The sequence below is a fragment of the Haplochromis burtoni genome, unplaced genomic scaffold, assembly GCF_018398535.1.
Source record: "Haplochromis burtoni strain Fernald_Lab_line unplaced genomic scaffold, NCSU_Asbu1 Contig_61, whole genome shotgun sequence".
NCBI lineage: Eukaryota > Metazoa > Chordata > Actinopteri > Cichliformes > Cichlidae > Haplochromis > Haplochromis burtoni.
In genome coordinates this window covers 1503426-1515930 of record NW_024582422.1, presented here as the reverse complement: position 1 = coordinate 1515930, position 12505 = coordinate 1503426, and the positions used below count along the sequence as shown (strand labels likewise).

At 39.7% G+C, this 12505-nt stretch overlaps 1 protein-coding gene across 2 annotated transcripts in view; it reads left to right on the top strand.

Annotated features, from left to right (window-relative positions):
* The window catches only part of prdm5 (PR domain containing 5), a 42645-nt gene extending 30948 nt beyond the window's left edge, over positions 1-11697 (top strand). The window contains exons 14-15 of one of the 2 annotated variants that reach the window (XR_006054442.1): positions 6304-6408; positions 9967-10100. Coding sequence is in view for 1 of the 2 variants with exons in the window: in XM_005923017.3 (XP_005923079.1) it covers positions 6304-6408; positions 9967-10131 (270 nt within the window). In the remaining variant the exon portion in view is untranslated. Of the gene's footprint in view, positions 1-6303; positions 6409-9966 lie in introns of both variants that reach the window. The other variant, XM_005923017.3, reaches the window with a different exon arrangement.
* The last annotated feature ends 808 nt before the right edge of the window (positions 11698-12505 follow it).

Genomic DNA, 12505 nt, shown 5'->3' with positions numbered 1-12505 from the left:
AGCACATGCACTTTTCTAAAGTCTGGCTTTTACCTATAAAGGGAAAGCTTTTTACCCCTCAGTGTCACCCTGTTGGTCAAAAAAGCAACATAGAAGTTTTAAATTGATACCTTAGGTGCATCAGCTAAAAATATTAGACACGTTTGAATCTCAATGAACTCAACTTTAAGGTCAGATACAAAGTTTTCTCAAAATCTTGTGAATGCAGCATCTCGAGAAGGAAGTGACCTCGAATATGGAAGTTTACACTATAGGTGCATCTACTAGGAGGCTGAGGGGTACTACAGACTGCCAGTACTTTTATTATAGTCATAGAAAGTTAGTCTGTCTAATTCCACCAAGGAAATGTCCAAATAACCAAAAAAGCTGTGCAGATTTTGTTGAATATCATGGAAACAACAAGTTATTTTTCAGTTTTACACAAGGGAAAGCACTGTGTGAGGAGACTCGGCATATGTGTGTCATAATTGGATAAAATTCTTAGATATGGCTCAAAAAAGGTGCATCAGTCTATGGATACTTTCAAACTGAAACCCAAAAGTGTTATTAAACAGAAAAACAGCAATAATGTATTTGGACTGTCTGGTAAAATGGACAATTTATTGTTTTTTTAGGTTAGATATGAACATTTCAGACTCTTTCAGACTTGTTGATGTGTCCAACTTTGTTCCACACAAACAGTGTTTGACGAACATTTTAGTTTGTAGGATCTGGTCACCCTAGATTGTGCAGTTTTATCAGCCTGTTATCAAGTAGTTGATATGTGTGCGTGTGAGTTGTACCTGAATAGTTGATGAATGCAGCTTGCTAACCAAGTTAGTTAGCGGTAAATGATAAATTAGCATTCTAGCCTATAAGGTAACTTAAGTCCAAAACAAAATAAAACCAACATGGCAGCAACCGAATGTTAATTCTGAGAAGCCACCATCTCTATGCCTAACTTCTATACCGTCTATATTTAGTGAAACAGTGGAACCCCGACTTACGAATACCCCATTTAATGAAAAATTCAAGTTCAAGGCACTTAACAGCAATATTTCTGCCCGTGTTACGGCAAAATGCCTGCGTAACGAAATCCGCTGGCTCTGATTGGCTGAGCCCAGAATGCCCAGAATGCCTTCCGAATCATGTGACAACCCCTTGGCTTTCGTACTTGCGCTTCGCTGTTCCACTTGAACGAAGTATTGTTGTTGCAGTTAGCAATTAGCCTATAGCCTATCGTTCACTCAAAAGGAGCGATGGGTGCTTCGACTTACAAAAGACCCTCGGGAACGAATTAATTTCGTAAGTCGGGGTTCCACTGTAGTTTTGAAACAGTGGTCGTTTGTCTCAAAGTTGGCCAGAGAAAAATTTCCATGAAAAAGCTGCACTTGGTTGGCCTAGTTAGCACTTGCTGTATATTTTAGTGCTGCATCCCAGAGCAAATCTTTTGCCCAACTTCAGAGTTGTGTGGCTCCACGTCCGGCCATCAGACACCTTAACATTCTTTCTTTGCTAGATTTTGGCTACGTTCACACTGCAGGTCTTAATGCTCAATTCCGATTTTTTTTGATCAAATCCGATTTTATTTGTCTGCTTGTTCACACTACAAATAAAATGCAACAGCAAACACTCTCTAGTGTGAACGCTCAAAGCGGCCCGCATGCGCAAAAGAAGACGTCACTCACAACGCGCTCTGTTTAGACCCAGAGCAAACAGTATTATTTAACTGATGGCCCTTAATATAAAGACTTTGGACTTTACGTTTCCCAATTTTTGCTTTAAGTTATTTTGTTATTTACATAATAATGTAAATAACCTAATAATTATCCTTATTGCTGTTTTAGAGAGGAGCGGTGCTTAAAAGGATAGTTGGTGATTTCTGTCAGAATCTGCAGATTATACAGTACAAATAAAATGTTCACGTTGTCTTCCCAACAGTTTCACTAACATCTACACGGGATGGCCAGGAAGCATTCACGATGTCTTCTCCGGCGCTGATAATTAGCGTCTGTCTTGTGTCAGTGACGTAAAAGACGGATTTAATGTGACATGACCATTCAAACAGCGGTCGCTTTCTAAAACATCGGATATGTATCGGATTCAGTACCACAAAGTGACCCAGATCGGATTTGAAAATATCGGATTTGTGCCGTTCACACTGTCACACCATGATCGGATATGGGTCGCATAGGGTCAAAAAAATCGGATTTGATGCGCTTTCGCCTGCAGTGTGAACGTAGCCTTTGTCAGGCCATTGTCTGCTGCCAGTTAACGCATAATTACACCTCTGTCAGTGGTTTGCCATTCTCCAGAAGACATAATCTTTGCTTGTCTGTCTGTGAGGTTTTTTTTAGGTTCACTGATATTATTAACAAGCCAACCAGGTGGCTGGTACTATTCTTTTTGACCTCAAAAAGTAAATAGATCAGCATATGTGATGTCTGCTTAATAGACATTTGACCTGCCATGCATAATTCAGACGGATTAGATAAAGGATGATAAGACAGTGAATAGGTGCAGACACAGAAAGAGTGAATGGGATGCCGGCTCTGTTCCACGGTTACCTTGAGCGCACACTTTGGGTTTTTCTTTTGTGTACCACTGTGTAAAGTGCAGCGTTTGCATGAAGAATGAATTAACTCTCACACACCTTGCCTAATGCAAGATAGTGTGAGAACTCCGTGTCTAACATATGTGACTTTCCCAGTAAATTTAATTATAAGGCAATAACCACCAGTTTCATAATTTGTCCAGTAAGGCCTATGGATAAAAAGGCAGCAGTGGTGTAGTGAAGACAGGGGAGAGAATTGGAAAAATAATGCTTGCACTTTGCTTTGAACACATTCAGAGATTTTTTTTTTTACTTCATTATAAACAGACACAGCTGTTTGAGGATGTAGAAAATTCATAACAAGCATTTGTTTTATGGTGTGAACATGTAATTGCAAAATGAGGCCATGTTTGGGATGGAGAAAAGAAAAGGTAGGCTTCCCTCTAAATGTCATGAGGTCATTTCCTGTGCTGGGACACGGCTCATTTTCCTGCGTCATTTCTCAACCCACTAAAGTTCTCTGCCAAAGCGACACTTTCCATGCGCTCTTTGTAACCATCTGGATGTGTGCGTTAGTGTCACTTTTGACGAATGAGACCTAATATGCGTTTCATCATAGACTTCCATCATCAGTTTATACAACTCTGACTGTGACAATCGAAGCCTGTCAGCATAGTTAATTTCAAAGATTTGTTCTTCTTTAATGCTGTCCAGAGCACATCGCTCTGTTACACTGTGCCGATAATGAAGGTAACCTGCCCAGGTTGCTGTGACTCCGTAAGAACATGCAGGTATGATTTTGTAGCGTGCAGCTGATTAAACTGACTGATGTTTTGTTCCCAGCGTCCCAGATCTGCCTTCGCTCACAGCGCTCGGAGAAATGGGCTGAACAGTTACACACAGCAGAGGCAGATGAAGTCACTGTTGAGAAAAATTAATGTCATTTGGCTGAAAGAGCTGCAGCTCACTGTTAATGTACAGATGATGTGAGATGGATGTGACTGGAGATTGTGTGATTTGTGTTTATACCGCAAACCACATCATCTGCAAACCAAAATGGAACACGTCTGATGACGATATTTTGGAAGTTAAAGGATTTTTAAAACAATTTTGATCTTCAATGAAAACTGATATGGCTGTTTGTTCTGTGGTTACAGAAACACTAGCCAGTCATCTTTCAGCCATATGGAATAGAATTTCCAATTCCCCAGTTTCCTATTTTCTAAATGCTAATGCTTTATATGTAAGTTTAATAAGACTAATGTGTCACACTAAGGTTTACTCATGAAATTAGCCCCTTTCACTTTTTCCCAAAAGGCAAAAGCTTTACCTGATTCATGCGTGAGTCTCAGAGGTGATCTATTATGCCTTTCTTTAGTTTCTGTTAATATGTATTGTGCCAGTGTGGATGCTCATACTAAACATGGCCAAGTTTCAAAAAAGTGAGGTCTGTAAATGTACAGTTAATTAATGTGAGAAATACAGTACATTAAAAAAATAGATAGAATTAAAAATGAATAAAATTAAATGGAGTTGAGTTAAAACTGTTTGTTTAAGATAGCGGATGACCTGAGTGGGTGCATCAAGCTCAATTAGTCATTCATTCATACACGCATTCATCCATCCACTAACAGTGCCGGTCTCAACCTTTCTCTCCTTGGACATCTCCTCCAGCTCATCCAGGAGCTACACTCAGGCACTCTCAAGCCAGCTAAGAGATATAATTTCTCCAGCGTGTCCTGGTTCTGAATTATTTATCTTTCGGATTCATCTTCCATTCAAAAGATAAATAAAGAATAACTTTAATAATTAATCATGCAAAGCTACTCTAGTAGAGATCAAGAAAAAGCTAGAGCTATGCTTGTCATTTTGATAATGTCACCACCTTTATAATTAAAACAATTTTAAGTTAAACCACAAAATGAACGATGTTGAATACATTCAGTTTCTCCTTGTTTTCTGGGCAACATCTTAATCAAGTCAGTTTTTGCACATTAACTCAAAGCTGACACTGCACCTTTGCAAATTTTTTGGACCCACTAATATTGATTAAAGCCATAATATCATAAAGGCCTGAGTGAGATTTCTTGTTTTTGGCATTTCACTGTGAACCACAATAATACAATCTTGTTGTGGTTCTAGACAAAAAAGGACAGCGCATGTTTGCACAAAAGAACACGGCACTCCATCCAGTATTTGTTAAGATATTCCGTTCTCGATCAAAGGAGAGGAAAAAAACAACCAAGCAGACAGACTGGCAGACTGACACAGCCTGGAGCCGTGCTGCTAGCATGTCTGAAAACCATTCAAACCTACAATGGGCTGTTTGTTGATATCTGGTTAGAGCCTGAAGCCTAATAGAGTACAACAAAGTGCTGTTGGCATGCTGCTTTACAAATACCAGCTTTTCAAATGTCATACGAGAAGATGTGCTCTGTCGGAGTAAGACTCCATCCTTGCATGTATAGATGTGCACATTTTTGGAGAGTGGTCAGATCCAGAAGAATGGCCAGGTCAGATGTCAAAGGGGGAACAGCTGCTGAACAGTGAAGGCCACCAGGTACAGATGTTCAATGTTACCGGGGTCGTAGTGATGCATTCTGGGTACACCACATCACCTAAGTCCATCCATGTGTTTCGGGACCTTTGAACACTGACCTTTTCAGTCTTTCATAGAAGAACCCTCCTCCCCTGATGGAAAAAGAAGTGAACTTGTTATGGCTGCAGGTTTAAGTGGAAATTTGCATCACACTGATCAAGACAGAGTTTGTTTCCTTGAGACGGCGGTCTCTCGCCCACACACACACACACACACACACACACAGACCCAGCTTTATCGTCCCTTTTATTCAGTCACATTCACACAAACTGTTGCATACTTAAAGCCGCTCATGCAGTGGACCTGATCTTTACCTCCTTTTGTGTCCTGTGTCATTGGGCGCTCCTTGCCCCGCCCACATGATAGTGCCTTTCCCAGGACCCTAACTTCCTGCATTCACCCTGTTCCCATGACAACTAAGCTTTAAATGGGTAGAGTCGCTGCTATCAGCCAGACTCGTCAAAAACAGCTTTCCAAAGAGTGACACTGGGAAACAGCTCCTCGCTATCTACATGCGTCTTACTTCTCTTCAAGTCTTTTAGGTGTCACCGCCGTTTCCCCTCGAAGTGGGGAGCACACGCCTACCGTTCGACTGTACATACACACACAGGCATACTTGGGAGATTTTTGTGAACACACCCACTGTGATATAGCAGCTTTGACTGACAGTGAGACAGGCCTCCGAAAGGCGTAGAGGAAATGTTCTTCGGTAAACCGATGAGGTGTGGAGACGCAGGAGTGATATTCTACAGCCCCAGAGTGCCAGTGCACTGATACGCGTTCAAAGAGATTTTCTCTCCTTTGTTTTCCTTTCTCTTTTGAGGAATCCATGTGTTTTTGATGGCCTCTATGGTGCTCATTTCCTCTCTACTGCAGGCACTGTACAATCTTTCATTTCATATCTTCATAAACGCACAGGGAGACCGCTGTGGTGTGAAGTGAGAAAACATCAGTGCGTGAAGGTGAATGTATGTGTTTCCACATCTTATTGTGTTTTCCACTGTGCTGTGCATGCCTGTTTGTACATATGTCTGTCATTACACTTTTCCCTCCAGATTTTGTCCATATGTGACCAAAGCTGGTGAATTATTGTTTAATGTATTTTTCTGCTGTACACTGACAGACAAAGTGCCTTCTTTAAATTTGTGCCTTTGTGTGCTTTTCACTGCAGGAGAAGCCGTATAAATGCAGCGAGTGCAACAAGGCCTTCAGTCAGAAACGAGGACTGGACGAGCACATGAGGACTCACACAGGAGAGAAGCCTTTTCAATGTGATGTGAGTGCGCAGCTCTGTGGAACACTGCAACTGCCTAAAATATACAAATTGACTCAGTAAATTAATTATAGCTATAAATGTGCCTAAAGAATTAAAAGAAAAATAAATTCAACTAATTATTCATCATTTATTTCAACTTTGTGTCTATTGGTTGCCTGATGCGAGCATCACAACAGAAATGGAAAATTAATAAAAATAAATACAAAGGAAATTTACTCAAAAAGAAAATAAATGGGGGAGTTATTACAACATTTATTTTCCCAAAAAACAAGTTAAAGCAGAAATATCAATTTATGTCATATCTAATTCTTAATTTAATTACATTTTAAAAATTTATTGGTCTTTTTAAAAAAAATTGGCGGTTTTGGTCCTCCGTACCATCAACCACTGTCTGTTCTTTCTTGTTTTGCTGGCATAGGGCCAGATGTGTGGAAGAGTTGGGGCTCACTTAGAGGCAGATAGCGATCTTTCTTCTTTAGAGGGGCCCAGTGGGCTGATTCACATAAACACATTTAGAGGATCAGAGGGAGAAATTACTCTCTGCTTATAATGCTGCAGGAGTAATAATTATTCTCAGAGATTGAGGAGAGAACACGCGACAGAATTTGTTTTTAGTGTTTGGAAAAATTTTCTCCCTGCTTTTGTTTTTGTCCAATTTTGTGTTTTCTGTTTTTCATTTATAAAGCCACAACTGTCCTGGAAGTTGAACTCGCCGAACTATGGTGCTGGCTAAACAATATAGGGGTCTGGGTTGCAGGACACCTTTAAACATTATTAACATTGCGATTGCTTCTTTATTCCCAAGCAACGGTTTACAGACTTTGAAAAGAAAGTTATTTTGTTGGAGCTTTTTCTGTTGATTTGACCTGGTCACAGAGACACTCATTCATGTAAGCCGCTTCTGCTAGTCATAACAGTCCAATCTGTACACACAGATGCTACACATATTTTTTTGGTTTAGTGTGACTAACACTTTCCAAGAACATCATTATCTCTCATGTCTATCGTGAATAAATATACATAAGTCTCTTTGAAATCACAGAAAAAGAGATGTTATTTAAAACTTGCCTAATAATTGTGAGGTTTTCAAGGGATTTCAGTATGAAAAGCAGTTACTGTTTCTTGTTTATTCGTCAGTACACAACAAACAGGAGCTGAAAATGCCTTTTTTCAAAATTAGGAATGTAACTCTGAAAGCGAAATCATGACACAAATCTTCACCGACTCATCAAGCAGGTCCGTTTTCCCATGTGACAACTCCCTTAACTCCCTATTTTCTTTGCTTTCATTACCTTCACATTACCTTCACAATGGAGCCATCAATATGACATCGATGTATTAAAAAGTGCAACAACTTGGTACATAAATATAAACATACACAAAACAGTAAGAGGATTAGGTGACAGAGACATATCAGTAGGATCATGTGGAAGCCACGGCAGAGAAACAAAAGGGTTGCGTCACTGCTTCAGCAAGCGTCAGCAAATCATTCATCCATCCATCCACAGTTGTGGTCTGAAGTTTCCATACACTCATCACGAGCCTGAATGTCATGTTAATTTGGGGCTTTTAATGACTTCTTTGAACTGTGCTTTCTCCAGGGTGGAATGATTATACAGAATATATTTTTAATTACTAAAAAACTAATTTGAATTTATTGGGGATTTCAATTAATCCACACAGGGTCAAAAGTATAGATACACACTGCAATATATACATACATCCCCCCTAATATTTGGTTAAATGCCCTTTAGCAAGACAGTTTTGTTAGCCATTAACAAACTTCTGGCAGAATTTTGGTTGGATATTTGACCACTAAGTCATTTAAGCTGGCTGTATCCTGGGTGAATTTGGTGGTGGTCAGCGGCAGAGGCCTGTCTGACCCCCACCTGCCAAAAATGGCTACAGGGATATGAAATGAGAAACAGTAAGAATTAGTAACCTGCATTATATAATAAAGATAAACCATGGCATGTTTTCATGTTGCTTACACTAGTTTGCCATGTGGAGTTGATAATGCATATTTAAATCATTCTAGTCTTGTGAAATATGAATGTTTATTTCTTATGCAAATTTATTTTAGCCTAAAGTTCAACAAAAACATGGCCTGTTACAGTAGACCCTAAAAATGCTACCATTGGGCTCAAGTTGAAGCAAATATTGAGCAAACTTATGCTATGTATAAAGAAAATAAAACAACACAATCACAGGAAATACAGGAAAAAGCTCAACACTAAGAAATAAGGTGAGTCTAACTAAAAAGAGACACTGACTAAAACTGCTACAAAACCAAAACTATGATAATAATACGACTCGCATGGATTTTCCCTGTGCTGAAAGTCTTCAAGGCAAAAGCTCAGAAGATTTCAAACTGATGCAACTTCTGTTATCCCGTTTTTGTTGACTTTTGATGTGGACGCTGAAGTCACGCAGAGTACTTTAAGCTCGTAACTGTAGATTCCAAGCATGTCTTATTCAAACAAAGCTTAAAGCACCAGTCTGGATTCCTAAATTATCATTTGAGCTTTAACACGCCACTAATCCTCTATCCACAACATCGTTGAATTCTAAAACAGCATATGCGCCCATATTCACTGAGAATCATCTACAGTTGTCGTTTGAGGACACACAATCAGTATCCCATTCATCTCCGGTGAAGCATCACTGGAACGTGTCTCTCGGCAACATCAAGCGTTCATCTGGATCCTTTTTCCCAGCTTTGGAAGAAATAATTCAACATATAAACTATTAGAAATAATAGAAATAACATGTGGATTTTATTTTGGGGTGGATTTTGAGTCAGACAAAGAGATCACACAGTCCCAGGAACATTTTCCAGACGAGCTGGAGGGGTTCTGAATGCAGCGTCTGTCAAACCAGCATTAAAATGTTGTCGAAGCATCAAGCAACATCTGGGATACCATGAGAAGTGGAGGCCCCTTTCTCTCTCTCGCTCTCATCAGCTGCTGTCCTTCTTTCACTTTGCAAAATTGAAAATATTTTTCCTGACACAGCAGCAGATTTATAGATTGCCGGAGCAACATAAACGACAACATGATAGCGCATCAATGAAAATGTGGAAGTCCACCTGATAAACTATTGGAATGGTATCATGTGATGGTTCTGCTGTTTTCATTCATAGCTTCTATATTTGCCGTTCACCCACAGATGTAAGCTGTCTGTGAGATTTTCTGAATGTAATTCATAGCGCTGACGTTCTTCGCAGATGGAGCGAGGAGGACACATGCTGCGATTCTCCAAGCTGTATGTTAAACTGCAGCTGAACGCCAGCCATTGGCGGATTATCCTGATTGATAGAGGGCCCTGAAGTCATTTGTACAGTGTAAAATGCCTCATTTAAGATGGATGTTAAGTTGCGTGCATCCCCCCTCCCCCTGCTACCAGTGTGGAGAAAAGAGACGTTTCTGTTGCCAAGTGCGTGTCCCATTTTTGTTGCACCGAGGCTCTACAGTGAGCAGATATTGCCAGATTTAAATAAAGTGTGTTTAAATAGTGTAATTATGACTCCTATAATCCTCTATTTGTTGTTTTCTGTAGGTCTGCGACCTTTCATTCAGCTTGAAGAAGATGCTCAGCAGGCACAAGCTGACGCACAACCCCAACCGACCGATGGCAGAGTGCCAGCTGTGCCACAAGAAGTTCACCAGGAACGACTACCTCAAAGTCCATATGGAGAATGTCCACGGGGAAACGGAGAGTTAGAGCCAATTAAGGAAGCACTGGCTAAAAACGAGATCTTATTCTTCAGATAAACTTAAGTCTTGTGCTCTAAGATGATATGCAGATAGAAAGATAGCAGAAATGTTGCTAATAATGATACATGCATGTAGGACATGGAAAAGATTAAGGCGAGTATTTCAAAATTGAAACATTGACTGTGTATTTGTACTTTCTTTCGGTCATACTGTTTCCATATTGTTTTTGGAGATCTGAACAAACAGAATCCCAGATATGTTTGATCTGCCTCCGGAGCCTCTGTGTCTGCTCCGGTCTTTCTGAACTCTAACCAGTGTTACTGTACATACTGCCACAACATGACCCATTCCACTGTTCTCTGAATACCTTACTGTACAGTTGTGGCCAGTTGCCAAATGATGAAGACAAGTTGTGACCAAAAACTTTTCTGTGCACTTTAGTTTTATCCGTACACTTTCTACATATTTTCCTGTTGGGAGGCTAAACCCTTTTGTTCAGGAGGCAAAACAAAGCATGGGTCTCAAGGGCAGAAAAATAAAGCCAGCGAAGTGACAAAAACTGCAGGCCTCGGCTAAAATTGTTTAGCTAAATGGAGCCACTAAACTAGATTCTGACCATATTTGTGGTGTTGGTGCTGTTTTGAGTATTTGAATGCATTTATCTGACAAATTTCACAGCCTGGTCTGTGGCAGAGAAGTGTATTTCACTTTTGGTGAGTAAAATCTAGTAGTTTATTAATTTATCGATATCCATAATCTATGGATTTGAATGTCAACTTAACACTCTAGTCTTTCACCCAAATATTGTCGTTTTTGGCTCCAAAAAATAACAAACTCTAGTAGCCATAATGGTGAATTACAGGCCTTAAAACAGGACAATGATTGGTGTCAAGATGTCCATGTCAGTTGTTTTTTTATGCAGACTTTCTATTGAGCTTTATGGTTCCTATAGCAACACAGAGCACAGGCCAGAAGTCTTATTTAAATTAATAAACACAAAAAATTCATTCATTCACTTCATGTTTTACTGATTTAAATGGAAGATTATATGTAAAGATGAAAATACAAGGCACAGGTCCAAACCTGTTCAGATGTACTGTACTTTTTAGAAGCATGCTATAGCATTATGAGTTCTGAAAATGCCTAGAAAATCTGAAATAGGTCCTAAATAGTTTTTACACGATAGCTGTAAACATATTGCTATTGCATCTTTCTTGAAATCTGTTTTTGGATGGATTTGTTGGGTGTGACCTTCATCTTTACCTTGAGGAATGGGTTGAGCAGTTCCTTCTTTTCCCACACCTTGTTGTATGAAAACCAGCGGTGCTTAAAGCCTGTTAGCATACCTGTGTCACAGATTCTGGACAAATGTTTCCCAAATCTGGGGAAAATAAAAAATGCAAAGTACTGTTTCTGTTGATTCTGGTAATGATTTGTAGAGTATGGTTTCATATAAATGTCCCAAGGGTTTTGTGCCTTAAAATATGTGTTTACATTGTTCTTTTTTAAATCATTGTTCAAACCAGAACTTCATGCATTTCAATAAAAGTGCACTTCTTTTCTGTTTTTTCCATCTACTTCCATTTGCTCCTTCAATTACTCCCCATTTGATTAATGCCCATTTTCCAGCAGTTTATTCTGAGACTGTGAATTGTCACTTCACACCTTTGTATTTTAAAATGTATAAAACCTCATCACCTATGAAACATCCATTTCCTCTACTCTTTGTAATTATGTGTTTGTAGATTGTTGACATTAAGGTGGGGGTGGGTACAAGGAAAAAGAGGCTTTGAGAGTTGATTAAAAGTGTTCAGTTCTCGTTGTTAATCTATCCCCTATTCTTAGGTTGGCAGTCTGCTGGGAGTGAAGGCTAATTAAGGCTTTTTTTTCCCTTTCTGAAGCCACAGTCACCACTTGCCTGATCTGTAAAACCACACACTAAAGAGTGCCTCTGATGGTTTCTCTCTGTGGATGTAGGGACTCTTTCTCACATCTGTCCTTGTGCAGAGGCTATCTGGTATCCCAGGATATGACTGTGAGAATCGTACTGAAGTGGGAGAGCTGTGTGTGTTATTCAAACTTGGTAAATCTTGCCACATGTGCCTTTGGCTTCCTGAAATCATTCAAATGTTGCAGTATGCTGCAGTAAACGTCACATTTTAGCTCTTGTGCGGTTTTTTTAAACTAATAACCAATTCCAGGTATTAGTTACATTTTAGCTCCCCTGCACATAAATATAAACTTGCAGGATGTCTCTGAGCTCCTGACATGCTTCGAGGGGAGCATGGTTAGTGAGGATTCTCAGATCACATGTGGCCGGGTTAACTGGCTTTCCCTCTGGAGTTTGGTTCACCACATGGGCATGCAGGGCATGGCCTGAG